Source organism: Neopsephotus bourkii, unplaced genomic scaffold, assembly GCF_033783945.1.
Source record: "Neopsephotus bourkii isolate Nb327-2 ecotype Australia unplaced genomic scaffold, CSIRO-AGI_Nbou_v1 NB_1436, whole genome shotgun sequence".
NCBI classification, from domain to species: Eukaryota; Metazoa; Chordata; class Aves; order Psittaciformes; family Psittacidae; genus Neopsephotus; species Neopsephotus bourkii.
The window spans coordinates 95,432-114,000 of record NW_026901913.1 but is presented as its reverse complement, the minus strand read 5'-3'; the positions used below and the strand labels follow the sequence as shown (position 1 = coordinate 114,000).

Below are 18,569 nucleotides of genomic sequence, written 5' to 3'. Positions count from 1 at the left end.
TACCAGACTAAGTAAGTTCACCTTCCTCAAACAGAAATATTTCGTTCAGGAGCCTGGATAAACATGTACAGCAAGCACCACCATCAGAGGTTAACAAGGAACTGGGCACTTACATCAGGGTCACACAAGCCCCCTTCCAGCAGGAGACTACCAGGAGAGGTTGCATACCCCACTTTAAGCTCTATACAACTTAAGCACCTGGCCTCTACCTCATGCGTGACAGCCACAATGTTTAAGTAAAGCCATAGGAGGGCTTTAGCAAGTAAGCAACCCAGATCAGTCCTTCTACATGAAAGCGGGCTACTGCTGAAAGCAAGCCAGTAATAAACTTTAATCTCCCCCAGAGCAAGCAGTTGAGAAAGCAAAAGCATCCTCTCCCAGACAGGCTCACACAAAGCTCCATGAAATCTCTCTTTATGGTAAAGGGAAGGCATTTCTGCCCTGAAAATTAACTCATCTGCACTGTGAAGTGTGAAACAGGGCTTCCAGTACACTTTTTCCCTCCACCAGTTATAGGCAAGCTTAGCTCTGCATTAGTTAGGTCCATCTGGAATAGATCACACATTGGCTTTGAGTCCTGAAAACTGATCATTTCAGTAAATACGCCTTACTTAGCAGAGCAGCTGTCTGTCATTTAGCTTCCACACTAAGCAAGTTATACAAAAGCAACAACACTCTGCTCAACTGCTGTTCTACTTGGGGAAGCAATAATGATACTGGAACCCCACAAAGCTATTTTAGACTCTCACTGAGGTCCATATCAAAAGTACTTGGTTTACAAGCAGTAAGGGGTTTTCCCTTCTATGTGCCAGCCCTACAAACTTAGCTTGGGATCTCAGAGTTCTGCTACATCATTTTCTTCTCAGGCACTACTACCAGTAATAAAGACTATGCAAGGCAACTGAAATCTCTGCTACACCACCACGACCCTACGGCCTCCAGTGAGACTGCCGAGTAGCAACAGATCCAAGAAACAAAGAGGAGACTCCAGCTTGTTCTTAGCCATATTGGCTCAGCAGGCACAACCAGACAAAAAGTTGTAAGCAGTTTAGCAACTGAAGTCAACAGCTATGAAAGAAAACAAACATCGAACACATTATTTGGTCACCAAACTACTGCACAGTAAACAGAAAAATTGCCTGGAAAATCTATATTATACACAAGTATGCTGAAACTCAGCGCCATCTCAAAAGAAGGGCAAAGATACAAAATTTGAAGGCAGAAAGCACCTTTTGCAACACCTATGCAGACAGGGAGAGTACAGCTGGAGGAAGCAGTTAGGTATTTACTTCCCCTTTCCTGTACTCTTAAAGATTTGTCTGGTTTTTTTTAACCACTTGAGTGTGACAGGTACTCATCACTTGGCAAAAGTTTTGTAAGACACTGTGGATGAAGAGATGTGAAAGACTGCTTCCTTAGAAGCCCAACAAACAGCCTGGGCTCAGGAAGAGCCCATGATGGCCTCTCTGGAACAAACAGGACACCTTCTGCCACAGGTGAATTCCAAGATAAAGCAGCCATCTCTTTTCCTCAGGCAGCAGCCAGGTTTTCATGGTCACTTTAAGCCAGTCTAAGTGCAACTGACACAGAAAGAAGCCCTGCCCTTCTCAGTGCCCCCCTCTTGCAATCTCCTTTCCCTTGAATCAACAGTAGCATTTTCTCAGCCAATAAACCAGGTAAAACTCACCCAGCAAGATCTGACTTCATAAGCAGGCCAGTTTTCTGGCGCACCATGCAGCTCCACAAGCCCTGGCACAAGTTGCAAGCTTAAGAACTGCAGCATCCCTTTGCCAGCAGCCTGCATTTAAACCAGCTTAAAGCAATCATGTAACTTCAGGGTGAATAACACACAGTGGTCTTCACAGTGGGTGAAGTTTGTAAATTACAATCATGAGAAAATAACCTTTCCAAAATACAAGTTTGTAAGCACACGCACACACATTTTCTTTTCTAAGAGTTACACAATGAGGCACAGAGCAGTAAATGAGTCATGGCACAGCAAATGAGTCAGTTATTTAATTTACCATATTCATGACAAATATTTCACAATGGAAAACATTTATTCTGATAGGCCTGTTTCACAGTATATCCTTGAAAGAGCTCACCAAGTGACAAGAGAGAGCAATTCTGCTGGAATGGGCTCTTGGAGGAGGACCCACACAAAGAGTTGTGGTCAATGGCTCAATGTCCGGCTAGAGACCTGTAACGAGTGGTCTCCCTCAGGGATCAGTGTTGGGACCGGTCTTGTTCAACATCTTTGTCCCTGACATGGACAGTGGGATTGAGTGCGCCCTCAGCAAGTTTGACGATGACACCAAGCTGTGAGGTTCAGTTGACACGCTGGAGGGAAGGAATGCCATCCAGAGGGACCTTGACACACTTGTGAGGTGGGCTGATGCCAACCTTATGAAGTTTAACCATGCCAAGTGCAAGGTCCTACACCTGAGTCAGAGCAATCCCAGGCACAGCTACAGGTTGGACAGAGAAGAGATTCAGAGCAGCCCTGCGGGGAAGGACTTGGGGGTGTTGGTCGATGAGAAAATGAACATGAGCCGGCTTCAGTGTGTGCTTGCAGCCCAGAAAGCCAACCGTATCCTGGGCTGCATCAAAAGGAGCATGACCAGCAGGTTGAAGGAGGTGATCCTGCCCTTTTGCTCTGCTCTTGTGAGACCTCACTTCGAGTACTGTGTGCAGTTCTCAACATAAAAAGGACATGGATCTGTTGGAACAAGTCCAGAGGAGGGCCACGAGGATGATCAGGGGACTGGAGCACCTCCCATATGAAGACAGGTTGAGAAAGTTGGGGCTGTTCAGCCTGCAGAAGAGAAGGCTGCATGGAGACCTCATAGCAGCCTTCCAGTATCTGAAGGGGGCATACAGGATGCTGGGGATGGACTCTTCATTAGGGACTGTAGTGATAAGACAAGGGGTAATGGGTTAAAACTTAAACAGGGGAAGTTTAGATTGGATATAAGGAGGAAACTCTTTCCTGTTAGGGTAGTGAGGCACTGGAATAGGTTGCCCAGGGAGGTTGTGAATGCTCCATCCCTGGCAGTGTTCAAGGCCAGGTTGGATGAGGCCTTGGGTGATATGGTTTAGAGCGAGGTGTCCCTGGCCATGGCAGGGGGTTGGAACTTGATGATCTTAAGGTCCTTTCCAACCCCAACTATTGACTGATTCTGCGATTCCCTGCGATTCCCTGAGCCCTGTGCGTAGTCCTGCTGTGCTGCTCTATTGGTTTCCTCAGGGCAGCAGGCTTGGCCAACCAGGAATGTGTCCCCTCCCTAGAAGAAGGGATGGGCAAGAGTGATAACACTGCTAAATTGTAACTGGAAATACAGTTTCAACTTCTCTCATAGTAAAGGTTTATGGCCTTTGTAATTTACAATCTTTGTCAGGCAATCTAAGGTTACCAGCCTAGGAAAGAAGACAGATATGAGGCTTGTATTTTAGCTTTAAACTGTGCTTACAAAGAACGCAGAATACTGGCCTTGGCCTCTGATCACCCCACTACCTTTACAACAAAGCCAAAGTTTTGTAAGCCTGTGCAAGAGCCTCTGAACAGCGAGACACGCGCAGCTCAAGCCAAAGGAGGCCCTGTACCACTTACCAGCATGTCAAGGCTGGTTAAGTTGTAACCACCACACCAGACACTGTTAAGACACCTACAACACAGATTACTAACAAATCCCAGAGCAGCCCCCTGCTCACAAACACGTATTCGTTCCTGCTGGAAAGCAAACTGACCAAAGGTCCAGCAGTGCTTATGCCTGAGGAGCAGGAGCTGCTCGGAGCTGAGAGCAGGGTGCAAGGGCTCTGTGGGGCACAGGCCCAATGAAGGCCTCTCCAGCCTGTGCTGAACATGCTTCTGGCAACTTAAACACTACTTGTAAGCACTACTGATGAAGATTAAATGGCAGGCTACCTCCAAGGCAGTCCCACTCCACACCACCCTGCAAACATACCCTTCCCACTCTAGTGCTGGCATTTCAAACCAGCATCAGCTACAAAATACTGACTGCAGTGATGGATCCGCTCTTTCTGCCTTATTCACTCACACCCATCCCCATGCTCAGGCCATTCATTTCCCCACAAAGGCTGAACAGGGTGCTATCCCTCCCAGGCTGCTGGCCCAAAACACAGCTACAGACACCCATGCCTACCAATCAAGCTACATGCCTGCTAAGCTAATATGCAGGCTTCTTTTAGCACTCATGCTGCTGACTCTCCCACCTCGTTCACCCATTAACTTTTGCCTGAGGGGTTTATGTTGTATCACACTACCTGTCCCACATCACCACCACCTCGCTCCCACAGCCAAGTCACTGAGCATGCCAAGGCCCTTGCCTGGAATGTGGTTCTGCCATTGGGCCTTTGCTGGTTCCAGTGCAGTATTATACTGGGACAGCTTCACCAAGGTCTCCAGAGGAGATCTCTTCTGGATACATTTCAGGTTTGGGATTCCTGTACCTTTTAGCACTTCTATAAATCTGTGATTCCTCTCCCAGAACTTTAGACTTTTTTACTGGCTTCTGTGGTTTTCTTTTACTTCCTAAAATCACAGTTCAGTGTCTCATTGTGCAGTCATCCTCCTCTGCTTCCTTTCGACAGACATTTCTCAACACTTTATCTCTACTTCTTAACTTCCTTTTGTTATCCAAGGAGGGAGGGGAAGCTGGACCTCATAACAGGCACAGTTCACTGAAGTCCATGCCCATGATTCACATCTTTCCATTCATCCAGTCTAACATTTCACTAGCTCCCATTTCACGCTTTGAGTAATCACGAAGTAGCAGCTTTGATCTTATTGCCACCTGCCTACTTTTCAGCTTACTGTACACCCTAGGAATATTCAGGTTCCTAACCACATCAGCACCCTTCCTTGTCCCCCCATGCATACACAAGTACTTCCTCTTGAACCAAACTAAACTTCGGATCTCTTAGTTACTGAGATTACAATGCTCACATTTGTTTTACATTTCCAGTCTTTACCATTTGACTACTACCAATGACAAGTTTGTCTTTCACATGGCCTCTTCTTAGCCACAGGAATAAAATTCTCCAGTCCTTTTGATCACCATTGTAGCAACTCAGACAGATCTCTTCCTCCTTCCTCTTCCTACATTTGTCTAATAAAGCTATGTATCACGCTTCATCAGATTCCTGTCTTTCCTCACTGCAAACCCCATCCTTATTCCCAGGTCAGCACCATATACAGCCCTGGAAAAAAACAAAAACAAACCTCTGTTGTTTGCAAGGTTGGGTATCACAAATATTAATTCCGAGGAGGAGAGAGGGAGAAGGGAGAGAAGAAAAATGTAAGAAAATGTGTCTCCTCTTTTTGCAATATATAGTGCTTAAAATTAAGCCATTTATTGCCTGTCGAGGAGAATTAAGCCACTTCACTATGGTTTACAGTAAGAGAAATTCAGTTATATCCCATGAACTTATCAATGCACATTTAACTATGAATAAATCCATTTCAAGGATTTGTACAAAATGAAGTCAATGGTTTTGTTTTACCGTTGTAATGACTGATCCGCCATGACTCAACAGGAGCTTCTGCTTCTGATATAAGTACCATCTGACAAATACCCTTCAAATAGAAAGTCAGCCCTTTCTGAAAAACAGAGTGTTTCCTTTGTGCGTCAGACACCTTATTTATAAAGCAGAAATGGGGACATAAGTTGAAAACAGAGCCCAAGAGAATACCCACTTGATAACTTTAAACATATTATATGATTTCAAAAGCCAAAAGAAAGCTCAGCTAGTTTTGCCCACCTGTTTCATCTTGTAGGACAGAATATATCAGCTTCCCTGACTTTACTAATACCCTCACAGGATAGACCATGTAGAGGAAGAAGTCATTCAGGCTATATCCTCCCTAAAATACACTTCTTCAGGATCTACTGAGGCCTTTGACCTTTACCTTAACTCAGAAATCACCACTCCCCCACTTACCTTCTATCTATAAAGGTCAAAGCATTTGCCACCTCTCTTCAAGTACATCTTACTCAATGAGCCAAACTTGAGCTTGTTTACTCCTAAGTACTTCTTCACTCCTGCCATCAAATAGCCACTTGTATTTATTATCTACCTAATTAGAAATCAAGCCTGTAAATTATTGCCAGGATACATGACAATATAAAGTTTGATCATTGAAAACTTGTCAGCAAAACTAACTTGTATGCTGCTTCTTAATTAGCACTAAGTGGGTTATTCTCAGCTTCCTTACCCAATCAAAATGCCACGGTATCTGTTACATCAAATCTCATTCCTAGTCACTGCCCTCCATTTATGCATTAGTAGCAAATTTAGCTGAAGTCAGCTCTTAATTCATGCATTTAGATGTCATCAGTAAAGCTGCACAATGGCTCTCACACAAATCATGGCTTGCAGTAACAAAGCTAAATAACAGCTACATATTTTAGCTCATCCTCATCCCTCTGCTCCAGAAGAAGCAAAACTGAAGTTTCATGCTTTCTGGTAATACAGCTAAATCCAGGCACAGACACAGAATATAATGCACTTGATATTTTATCCCCAAGACATTAATTGTAGACAGTTTGCAAGGTTTCAGTTTACAGCCTAAATCAATGGAGGAACTGAGACTCATTTTGCATGTACAACAGCAGCAGCACAGCCAGCTGTCCCAGTTGTCAATGGTCATAACGCAGTATTTCAGAATAAAAGCATTCCAGGTTTCCTGTTTTTAGCTAATATATTAAACAATTCATTTAGACTATTGATTTTTCCCTGTTGTTGAACTTTTAAAATCAGCATACTCAGCAGAATTGTCTTGAAGAAGCATAGGCCGTGTTTAATGCGGTCACTGAGGCCAACCTCGTAAATACGCGGCTGAGTGTTTAACTAAGACTACTTTTCACCCTCCCAAAGCAGCACATTGTATTCCACAAACAGGAGAAGCAAAACAAGTACTTCACTGAGGCAACTGCTGTGTAAGTAATCAATGGGTTACTGTAAGGTTCTCTGCTCAACTTTGCTGAATTGCTCATGTTTTCTAGAAGATTTCAGGAAGACTACCTGTAGTTGTATTTGTTAATGAGTTCTTAATACAAACATTTTATCCATGGTCCTTTCATAGCCAAAGCTGCAGCTAAATAGCAAAAATGACCAACCAGTAAGCATATGAAACCCTGAAGACAACACTACCTTCGTTTATTTATATCTATCTTCCATAAATGTACTACTATCAGTCCCATCACTGAATATGGATTGCTGCTCTATGGACATTAGGGCAGTCAAAATATCAAAGCTGAATGTAGAAATTAAATACTAGCAATAATTACCAAGCTACGAAGAATAATTGTAAACTAACAATAACTGTGAAGCAGCTTTTGACAAGGGTAAGCTAGATGCTGATGTGCTGAAAAAGAGTCTGTGTTGCCATTATGCCTTGCACACACGGCTGAACACTGCTATGCAGAGAGAAGGCAAGCCTCTAGCACAAAGTAAGAGAGAGGCAAACTTCACGCAAATGGAAACGAATCCAAGAGAGCCAGCGCTGGTAAAGGCCTTAACCCAAACCCTCGCTTTTAACACAAGTTTAAAAACCAAAAATAATTAGAATACTCTGTTACAGATTGTAAATTTGTCTCACACATTATAAAACAGTTTATCCAATTTTAAGTGCCTCAATGGTCAAATATCCTTTATTTCATTAGTCAGTATCAATTAAACACCGTAGTCAGCTGTGCAATTCCTGCAGTTTCTGCACTATATTCCCAATACTACCAGCTGTCAGTAACCAGTTAGCAGTTAAACTTGGCATGTGTACTCTTAGAAGTCATACAGCTATGCAACATTTGTTTTTTCCAGCTTTTAAAAAAATCCTTTGAATGAGATTAACTTTTGTCAAATTATAAAGGTATGTATTAATGCCTACTTCTGTGAAATTTATTCCTACTATGCCATTTTTCCCCACTTAGTTTTGCAATTCCATAACGTATTAAAGGTCTGACACCAATTAATAATGAAAGATGACTTATGTAAACAGGCAGACTGTTAAATAAAGCAGGACAAAAGGTAAGTCACCTGAATTTTTACCACATTAATTCAGCAAATGAGCTTCCAATTTACCCAATCAGCCAGCTCTACTACTGCAAATTTAAACTTAATGACAGGTTTTATTTTATCCTTCCAACTAACATCAGATCTTCCCAATCATTGCCCATGTATTTCCAAAGCAACAATTTCTAGATATTTCAAGACTGCCGATGTACTCACTTGCAACAAGGAATAGGGGTTAGAGTGAAAAAAAAAGAAAACTAAAAAATTTAAAACAACTAAGTGTTGCTTTTCAAGTGTATGATGGGTGTTCATCTCAGTTACATTAAAATATACTGTAAACACCGTAAAAGATTCCCCTCTTTCAGAGTTCCCCATTTTTCAGAAGGGTTTAATAAAGCACTGGTAAAAGCCTATGCTAGAAGACACTTCGGTCTACACTGAATTATGTCAAACCAGAAAGTCTTTTGTACAGCCACTCAGCTCCCACAGCAGGCCTTTTATCAGTTCTAACTTAACCACAAAGGAATTCCCTACACTGTAGTTACTATTAGAAGGCTACACTCCTCTGGTCTGTTTGCAGATTTGCAGAATTAAATCAGGAAAAAAAACCTATTTTAAGATAGGGTCTTACATCACAAGTTTTCTAGATTTCCTAGTCTTCAGTAGGAGGGCAAAGGCAACAAAGACTGGATGTGTATTGCTGCTTCACTGGAGGACACAGGGTAATGCACCACAAGGGCATCTCATAAATCATGGTAATTGGCATGTAGCTCGAAGGAGAATGCAAACCAGCGTACAGTACCAGCCAACATCCCTAGTGATCCAGGTCACAGAAGGTTACGAAGCCAAGTCAAGGGCTGCAAATGTATCCAGCTGAGAGAAGCATTTTACACAGGTAGTCTTAGATAGCAAACCGAGAGGAAAAACTGGAAGTTCAAGGGGACAATCTTCCAGAACAACAAGTGCAGTTGTTGGACAGTACTCAAGTATTCACGTGCTGTCAGGCTGATGGCATTCCAAGCAATCAGAATTCACATTAAATCTATACCCTTGCTGCACATGAAAGCTTTTTAAAATTTCAAATTAGCTGCTGTCACACATAGCATATTCATAAATTAGGATAGCTTTTGTCAGTTAAAATAGTGTGGTCCCTTTTTTCCTTTTGTTTTTGTTTGTGGCTTTGTCTTAAAAAAAATTTAAAAATGCAGTAAATATTAAACCTAATCCCCAAAGAAAAACAACAGCTAAAGAGAAAGAAAGTAAAGGGAGGTCAGCTGCACATTCCTATACTACCATAATTTGGCTCCCATTTTGGTACACTACTACAAAGCTTCACAATTTAATCTTGACATAACTAGATTACCCAAACAAGAAGTGACATTAAAATTGAACCTGTGCAGACATACCTTACAGTCTGCTGTAAGATATACTTTACCCTTCACCAGTAAAAACTGCTGTACTAATAATACACTATTCACTCAAAGCAGGTTATATTTTTTAAATTAAAACTTTACCAGAGTCTTAACTAAGGGTTCAATTTTAACAAGTCTCTTAACAAACAAAACAAAACAAAACAAAAACCCAACAAACAAATGACACAGCAAAACAGAGCAACTGGCTCCTGAATTTTAAGGAAACTAGTTTGTCTAATGCTGACATTTAAATAGTTCCAGCCTACTTTCACGCACAGATTTTGCTTTTAGTTAATTGTTCATCTCTGAAAGTTAGAGTACAGGGATAGAGTGTGCACACACAGGCGTCAGCTGCTGGCATGACAACTGGCTCAAATTCAAGAACTGCTACATACCAAAACATCTGATCATCTACAGAGATGGAATTGCTTTCTAACAAGAAAGCAAGTTTTGAGAATGAAAATTGTTTTCTTGGAAGTGAGAAAAGCCTTGAACTTGGTGGGGGAGAAATGAAACATGAACACTGACCTTAAACAATGAAAAATTTTGTTATGTAAACACAATATAAAACCATTCCATAGAGGATTCCTTGTTTTAAAAACTGTGATGGGAAGTGATTCACAACTCATTTTCTCCTTAAAAATTAAAATTCTAGAGCAGTATTGACACTGTCCTATTACAGTTATCCTACTCTTCATAATTACGTTTAAAGACAGTATAAGGTTTTATTTTTGTACCTTGAAATCACTCTAAAATGTTTACTTTCTCTGGAAATCCAGATTATTTTTAGAAGGACTGAAAAAGGCAGGAACCAGTTTACAAAGTCTTCCACATTTAGTAATCTAGTCTTGAAAGAAAGCTTTTTTCCCTCCCCCTTTTTTCAGGGGTTCCAGAGAAATGATTCAAGGTCAAAGACAGTACATCAGAGCACACAAACTGAAAATAGCTTGAGCATTCCCCTAATTAATGCATTGCATTCCAAGTCTAACAAGGAAAGTAGAATGCATTCAGATGTCTCCCTTTCAGGAAGAAATATTTCAAAATCAGTTTACTTTTTTCGGTTCCAGAACTTGGAAACACTGATTGGTAGTTATTTCTTAAAGCGAGCTGAAACTGGAATCAATGAAGATATTTTTGCAAGACTCTACTAGCCTTGGAACTAAGTCAAAATAAGTCCAGCAAAAAGTCAGACATCATTTGTTTACCCCCCTAGCACAATACTGTATTAACAAATTCTGGATTTCTTGCTTTAGTCATATATTCCTAACCAAACCCCAACATCAGGCTGATGGTGGAAGAAACCATGCTTGTTCATTCAGCATGTCACCAGATCAACTTCTCCTTAAGAGTTTAATACAACCTTTCACCCTTGTAAAGGGATCACTACATATACCAGAACAATTTGGTATCACAGAACACCAAGAAGTTAATGGAAAACACAGTGCCTACAACTAGGGAGACTTCATTTTGCCACAACACTTTACCTGCGCTAATATTTTTTTGTAACTATATCCGTGTGTCCTACAGGTGTTGTCAACAATAAATATATATTGCACGGATCAGCGAAGATCATCATGTCTGCTAAAAGGTGCATTTCAACTCAGGGCACACAAGCATTTGTGCCAACTTTGCTAATAAAATACTTGGTGTGGTTTTATCAACAGAAAGGTGCTTCACATACTGTTGGCACTCAAACAACTTTACCCAACTTAACCTTGAACAAAGATAAATTATATTTCTTTTGCTTGCTCACCTATTTCGTATTCTTTTTTGTAAAGAGAACTAAAAAGAACAAACATTATTAACTGGAATCATCATTAGTAAAAAGTATCTGAAATTCGCTGACTACAATCATATTCCACCAGAATTACATGCAGCAATTACCAACATGGTCTTGTAAAGCTTTCTCTTCTTCCTCATGAAAATATGGCTTCTCCTGGTTTTGAAAGTAATCACCAAGTTTCAGGAAAAGTGGGGGGATAATCGGCTGTAACAACAGATGATAAAAGAACCTCTGAGTCATAAGATAAATACTTCTCTTTAAAAGAAAATTGGAAAAAAAAAAAATCACAAGTCTTTAACTTCATTTATAAATCAAGTCATGTCCAGGGAGCTCCAAGCATTATGCTACACTTGAGAAACTACACTTTTTCTCTAAAAAGTATTCTGGTTACATCCCCTGGCCACCTATCACTGAGGGGCTTTAGAAAAACAGGTCTGCAGCTGCATAGCAATGATGCTGTTTGACTGAACCATCTCCCACAGACAAGGCAGGTTTCTAGCTCACAATATCAACATTACATTCTAGAGCTGCGCTAAGTGCCAGCCAATCCTTTACATTGTTTTCCTTCCCTAGGAGTCTCTTCCCTCCAACTCACTGCCTTGCCATTCATACCCAAGAGGCATGACTACCATGATTATAAAGCCTCGTGCTGCCATGGAAAGGGCTGTAATGCCTTAAAGGAAGACTTGTGTGAGCAAGCAGGGTCTAGGCAGCAAAGAATACCCAACCTCAAATTACAGTCAGACAAGGATACTCTAGGAGTACTTCTGTGACGTATTAAAAAACACTTCAAGTACTTCCAACGTGGATGCAGCTACATCAGTAAAGCTGAGCTTCACAGCAGTACATACAGTGAAGGTAGTCTCTGTCTTTCCCCAAGTAAGAAGGGTCACACCAGCAGAGGCACAGAGCTTTTTTCTTCTCCTAGAATAGCTGCATTAAGGGCTCCCACCAGGTCAAATGTGCTACTGAGGGATCACAGCTCTTCCTAACCTTGACAGCCACAGCTGTGACGACAATACAGTACTGTATACTAATTCAGGACTAACCTCAGAAACCAAATATACACTTCACCATCTAAAAGCGTCTGCTATTTCCTGGCATCTTCACAAATTTGGCCAAATGAAACACAGCCAATTTCTAGTTTTCCTCCCAGATTGTTGTATTTACTCACAAAGTGCTTTCATGTTTAGACTGTAATTTTTCCTAAAAATAGTTGGTTTGAAATAAATTAAAAACATGCATGGTATAAAAGCTCTGGTTTATGCAGTTGAAAAGGGCTGCTTTAGGAGACTGAATTATGTTTGGTTTTGGATTGGTTTATTTCAATTAACTAAAAAAGAAAGCCCTTCATATCTAACTGCAATATATCAAAAACTATAACAACATCAATAAATTAGATGCAAATGAAAATCTGAAGCCAATTTTTTTGGAGAAAATAATAGTCCAAAATTAAGTGATGCTAATTATTATGCTGGGACAATATCATTCAATTTAAGAATAGGCTACTTGATTGATTACTAAGAACATTGTTTATGACTATCACTAATGTGTCATCTTCCTTTCATGCAAGATTTTCTTTTTATCACACACATGAGGTGAAGTTGGAGGGGAGCAGTATCACATGAAGATTTTTATCAGGCTGTGGACACAAGGTTTTGAAGTTTTCCCGCTTGCAATAAATGGACATGATAAAATTGCTTGAATGTTTATTTAGGGATAGGCTGGAAAAAAAAAAAGATAAAAAGTAAAATTCAGAATGGTTCCATTTAACAACCACTGAACTGAAATTCATGCTTTTCCCTCAGAAATCAAATCCTATATTCCCTGTTTATAGTAATACTTAAGAGTTACAAGTAAAGCTGTTAGAACTGATATGTAATAAATTGTACTTTGTCCAATAGCCGCACTTTTCCATAGTACAGTAGTAAACATTTACAGAGTTTCCATTACTCATACTGCAAAGCACATGAGTTCACATTTATATGGTCACTAAACATGCACTTACATAAACTCAACATTACATTTTCCTCAATGCTACATATTCAGCCATATTATATGGAACCAATTCCATTCTCTGTCCAATATAATTCACGGTAGTTGAATTGGCTTTAACAGTTGCACCTTTCCGCTGCACGAGTACACTGCCAGCAAGAGGGGGCCCTAATGATACAGCTACCTGCCCAAATTACACAAGAACTTTCCTACAGCAGGACCCAGCCTCTCAAGTGCTCCATGCCTCCCTCACCAGGCAAGCCAAAGCCTTCGGTCAGAACAACTAAGTTTCGTGTCACCAGTTCCTACTACTATTTTTGCGCAGCCTTCCAGAGGAGACTCGCATACGGGGGGGGGGGGGAAAGATGTGGAGACATCAAAGCAGATGTATTTTCAGCAGTAGGTATAGCATTTGTTCGGAACGTGCTTAAGGGCTCCGGGAACAGCAGTCAACACTTTCGTTGTATTTATGCATATTTTCTTCCTTCGCATTGACCCTTGCCAACATTTCATAGTGCCCACCCCCCCTTTTGAAGCCATACAAAAAGTTACTTTTTCCTTTCACAACTACTCACAGAGGCCTATTCCACCACTGAAAGCAAGCAAGGCAAAGCCCACGCTGGGTGTCTGTCTCCTAGCGAAGATTGCATCTTTTATTTATCGCCCCTTGGCTTTATTTTCACAGTGAATTCCTGGCTTAAATGCAATCAGCCAAGAAACCCTCCCTATGTGCACTCCTGTCATTCCTCATCGCTTGCAAACAGAATCAAGTGCAAGCTAAAGGCAAAGGAAAAAAAAAAATCTCAGCACTGCCAGCCCAGCTAAAAAAGCCCTACTTCTGGTTTTGCCAGTCCTGAGGAACCAGAGATGCACCTCAGACCTTTGGAAAGAGAAAGCCAAAAGATGAAACTTAAGAAAGTTAATTAGATTAAAAAAAAAAAAAAAAAAAGTCCCCGTAGGCAGAAGGGAAGGGCACAGAGCCTGGGAGCAGGGACACGGCTGCCCTTCGGGAAAAACTGATGGCACGTTTGCGAGCTGCCCGACAAGTACAACCCGCAGCGCGCAGGACAGAGGGTTGGGGGAAAACATAGAGGGGGGGATCCCGACGTCCCCACAAACATACACACACACCCCGTGCCGCCGCCGCCAACAAAAGGCGAGCAGCAAGCCTCTTTTGTCTGGCTTCCCCTTTTGGGGGAGGAGGAGGGGAAGCGACAGAAAACTGGGGGAAAAAAAAGAGACGCAAATAAACATGAAAATGAGAACAAAGTGGCCGGGTCGCACAAAGAGCATCACCTACCGGCGGGGGGGGAGCTGTGGGCCGGGGCTGGCTCCCGGATGGGAATGGGGGGACTCGCCCCGCAGACAGGCCCCCAAAAGTGGGGGGCACCCAGCGCTGCAGCCTTTTAAACACAGGCAGGGAGGAGTTAACCCTGGGCGCCCGCAGCGGGTGAAGAGCAGCGGCAGGCGGTGGGGCTTGGGGGGGGGGGGGGAAAGGAAAAGAAGGGGAGGATATTGTTCCAGGAGAAGGAAGAACGGCGATTTCCCCCCCCCCCCCGGCCCCGGTCAAGAAGCAGTCATCCCAAAGCAACTCCCCCCCGCCACAAACCCCCAAGCGGGGTGGATCGCTCCCCCTCCCTCCGGCTCGCCGCCGCCGCCGCGGCTGCCCTAGAAATGCCTTTGTTCGCGGATCCCCCCCCGCACACCCGCTGCTGGGGTCTCGCTCCGCTTTTATGTCTTTATTTTGGACGGCGGCGCATCCCGCCCCCCCCCCCCTTCTTCCCCCGCCAGCCGCCCTTCTGCTGATTCATTTCCACCAGCGGTCCCCCCCGGGATGGGGGGGTGGCATCTCCTCGCTATTGTGGCTCGGGGTAAAGAGATGACCCGGATTACCGCGGGTGGGCGCTGGAAGAGGGCAGAGCCAAACGGGATTGCACGGGCTGGATTACGGGGAGCGGACAAGGCGCGCTGGTGGGGTGGGGGGGCGAGTTAAAGGGACAGACTGGGGGCGACCTGCCCAGGGGCCACGATCGTGTCACAGAGTAAGGGAGTTACTCGGTGTCCTGGATGCGAGGCGGAGAAGAACCTACACACACACCCCACACACACCCCCCCCTCGGCACGGTGCGGAGGAAGGTGGCCGGTCCGCATTACAACCAGAGCGAATGGCTAGTACGGGCCGGCCGCTCGGAGCAGCTCCCCGCCCGCGCTGCTGGACCCCCCGCCAGAGTCTCCCGGGGCAGGGGAAAGGTTCCGGCCGCCGGGACCGTGTAAGGCAGGCAGTTGGGAGGCGGCTCCCCGGACGGCAGGTGGGTGACATGCAGCGGGAGACCCCCGGCGGGGGAGGTCCGGCTCCGGAGCGCGGCCCCGGCCGGTGACTCACCGACTTGCAGGACGTTATCGACGCAGCCGCCGTCGAGCAGAGCGATGCCCCTGCGGAAGGGCAGGCGGTTCTCGTCGGCGGCAGCAGCGGGGTCCGCGGCCCCGCCGGGCGCGGTGGCGACCCCTCCGGCGGCGGCGGGGTCATCTGCGCCGGTGTTGAAGGAGGAGTACATGCAGATCTCCCTCTCACTGCGGGGGAAGGACCAGTAGACGATCCTGCGCTGCACCGGCTCCGGAATCCGCTCGAACCGCTCCTCCACCCGCTGGAACGGCCACTTCTCCGCCACCTTCCGAGCCGCGATGTCCAAGAGGGACTCTGGGCTCTGGGTCTTGCCGAGCGGCAGCAGCCCCAGGGCGGCAGCGGCAGCTGCAGAGGAAGGTCCGGCACAGAGCGCCCCGCTGCCGGGTCCGGCGCCGCCCGGCCGCTGTCCCGGCCTGCACGCCGAGCCATAGCCGGGTCTGCAGCAGAGGCGCTTGGCGGGGGGAGGGAGCTGACCGCGCTCCGCCATGATCGCGCCGCTTCTAAGCAGACAGCGGAAGTGGCTGTACCCTATAAACGGCTCCAGGAAGGCAGCGGACAGCCGCGAGCCCCTCCGGGATACGCCCCCTTCTGCCCTCATATGGTGTCGGGGGCGGTGCCGGACACCTCCCAGCGGCGTTGAGGAGGGGCTTATGCAAAGCAGAGGCACGAACGTAAATAGAACGGCCCGAGCGAGGCTGGCCCCGCGCGCCGGCGGGCGGTGCGCCGCGGTTACCCCCACCCGCCCCGAGTGATGTCACGGGCTCAAGCCCGGGCGCGCCTCGCTCGCGTGGTGGGAAAAGGGGGCGTGGCCGGCGGCGCCCCTCTCTACCGCCATATAGGGAATGGAATGCGGGGGAGGGGCCGCCGCGGCCTCAACCCGGTCACCTCTGCGGGGAAAGCCGGCGGGCGGGCGGTAGAGCTGCGCCGTGCTGCTGGAAAATACGGTACCGGCTGAGCGCGGACGCTCTCGGCTGTGGACAGGAGGGGGCCGGCACAGCTCCGGCGGCCTGCCCAGGGAGTGGGGACAGGGGAGTGAGGCAGAGCGGCGCCAGTCTTCCGCCGCGGCTCCGCTGGTTGCTAAGAGCTGATGCGGGAGAGCGGCGGAGGGGCAGGTAGGAGGGAACACATATGCTCGAAATGCCTCTGCTCCTGCCGTACCAGCCCGCCTCTGGGGCGGTAGCCGCGGTGTGAGCCCCCGCGCGTGCCCGCAGCGAGCCTGTGCGGTGCCTCAGCGGGCTGCGCCCCCACCTTTTTGTTTCGGTATTTCCCCGCTATTAGAGGGAGCACGGCACCGGCAGCGGGGTCCCCGGCGCGTGCGGTGCCGGCGGGTGCCGTGTGCCTGTCCCAGGCGGCCCGGTCTCTTCCCAGATGGTCCGTGCTGGAGCCCGCGGGCACGGGCCTGCCGCCGCCCGCCCGCGGTGAGTCACTGCAGCGGCGGGGGAGCTCCGGGAGGCGGCCGGCCAGGGGTGACTCTCAGCGAGTGGTGCGGCGGCAGCAGGACGTGCGGTCGGAAGAGCTCTGCAGTGAGTCCGTGCGGTCACCAGAAGACATGCCATTCATTCGGGATCGCACAGAATGACTCAGACGAAGTGGCCTTCCTGAAAGTGAAGAGTGAGAAAACAGGACACAGTGACAGGCTGAGGAAGCCTTACATACATACACATCTGTATATCTATATTGAGATATAAGTATACATATATATGCCCCTATGTATCCATATACATATATATATCCATTTATATATCGATATAGATATACATATCTATATGCCTATCTACATGGATTGATATATAGTTATATAGAGGTGTATCTATCTATATTAATAGATACATAGATATCTCGAATATACATATGTCCTGCACAGTACTGGGTAAATACCACATGCAGCCCTTGCTTGTGGCAGGGAGTTCCAGTCCTAATTGCAGCCACACTGCTAATGTAACATATTATGAAAATACAGTAAGGATCAGAGCAGGCAAATAAATCCGGTAATGCCTTTCCTATGAAGAGAGACATTGATGTATCACTTCAGAGCAATCGGCATTCTTGAATACATAAATATTTAATAAATGGTACCTTAGCTTGGAAACAGCATTTTTGCCAATTCACAGTTGAAAACAACACTTACTCCTCTGGATTTAACAGCGAACAGCCCTCACTAGTATGTGGCACAGGACCTGTAATTTGAGTGCCTGGTGGCTTCATTCACATAGTCTAGTTCACTCAGCTACACTACATTTTCCATGATGCAACACTAGCCTCCAGCTGGTAGGTTCGTGATGGGGAGCTGGCTCCATCAGGGAATGCAGCCAAAGAATGTCAAGTGTGCCAGCCGTAAAATCTAGGAAGTACAAATAACATCAGGTTAACTCGAAACATGACATCTACTTTTTGTTTCCAGCAAATTCCAGACTAGAACAATCTCTTATTCTCTGAACAGGGGAATAAGGAGCCTTGCAGAAATTGCATTTTCTGTTTTCAGTAGAAGCATGAAGATGGTCTAGAATACGCAAATACTGGCCTTTTTATATGCTTGTAAACTCTCAGACTGTAGCAGTGATTTGAAATTTCACAGATGGGGATTTGTTTTTCTAGGTATAGACTATTTTTTTTTCTGATATATTTTCAGTTGCTTGTAGTAAGAAAATGACTGATTTTTTTAAACCACATTTTGAACTGCAGACTACAAGGCCTGAACTATGGGGCTCTTTATATATATATACACTACAAGTTGTTCTTCGGGATCATGAGAGCTACCTTCTGGATAACAAATGAGTTTAAAGTGATGCTTGTGCCTCTAAGTGTAGATGACACAAAACAGTTACTCTTGAGGTGCCAGTTTCATGAGTCCACAGATACCTTGCTGGAATATTAAGTGGCTTCTTCCTCCTTTTAGGCATGTACTTTACAAGTAATCTATTGGATTTATGAACTTAACTACAAC

General features: G+C 45.3%; 1 protein-coding gene across 1 annotated transcript in view; it reads right to left on the bottom strand.

Annotated features, from left to right (window-relative positions):
• Nucleotides 1-16,163, bottom strand: part of ZSWIM6 (zinc finger SWIM-type containing 6) — a 142,682-nt gene extending 126,519 nt beyond the window's left edge. The window contains exon 1 of the mRNA XM_061368662.1: nt 15,605-16,163. Coding sequence (XP_061224646.1) covers nt 15,605-16,112 — 508 coding nt within the window. The 5' untranslated portion in view covers nt 16,113-16,163. The remainder of the gene's footprint in view (nt 1-15,604) is intronic.
• Between the last annotated feature and the right edge of the window lie 2,406 nt (nt 16,164-18,569).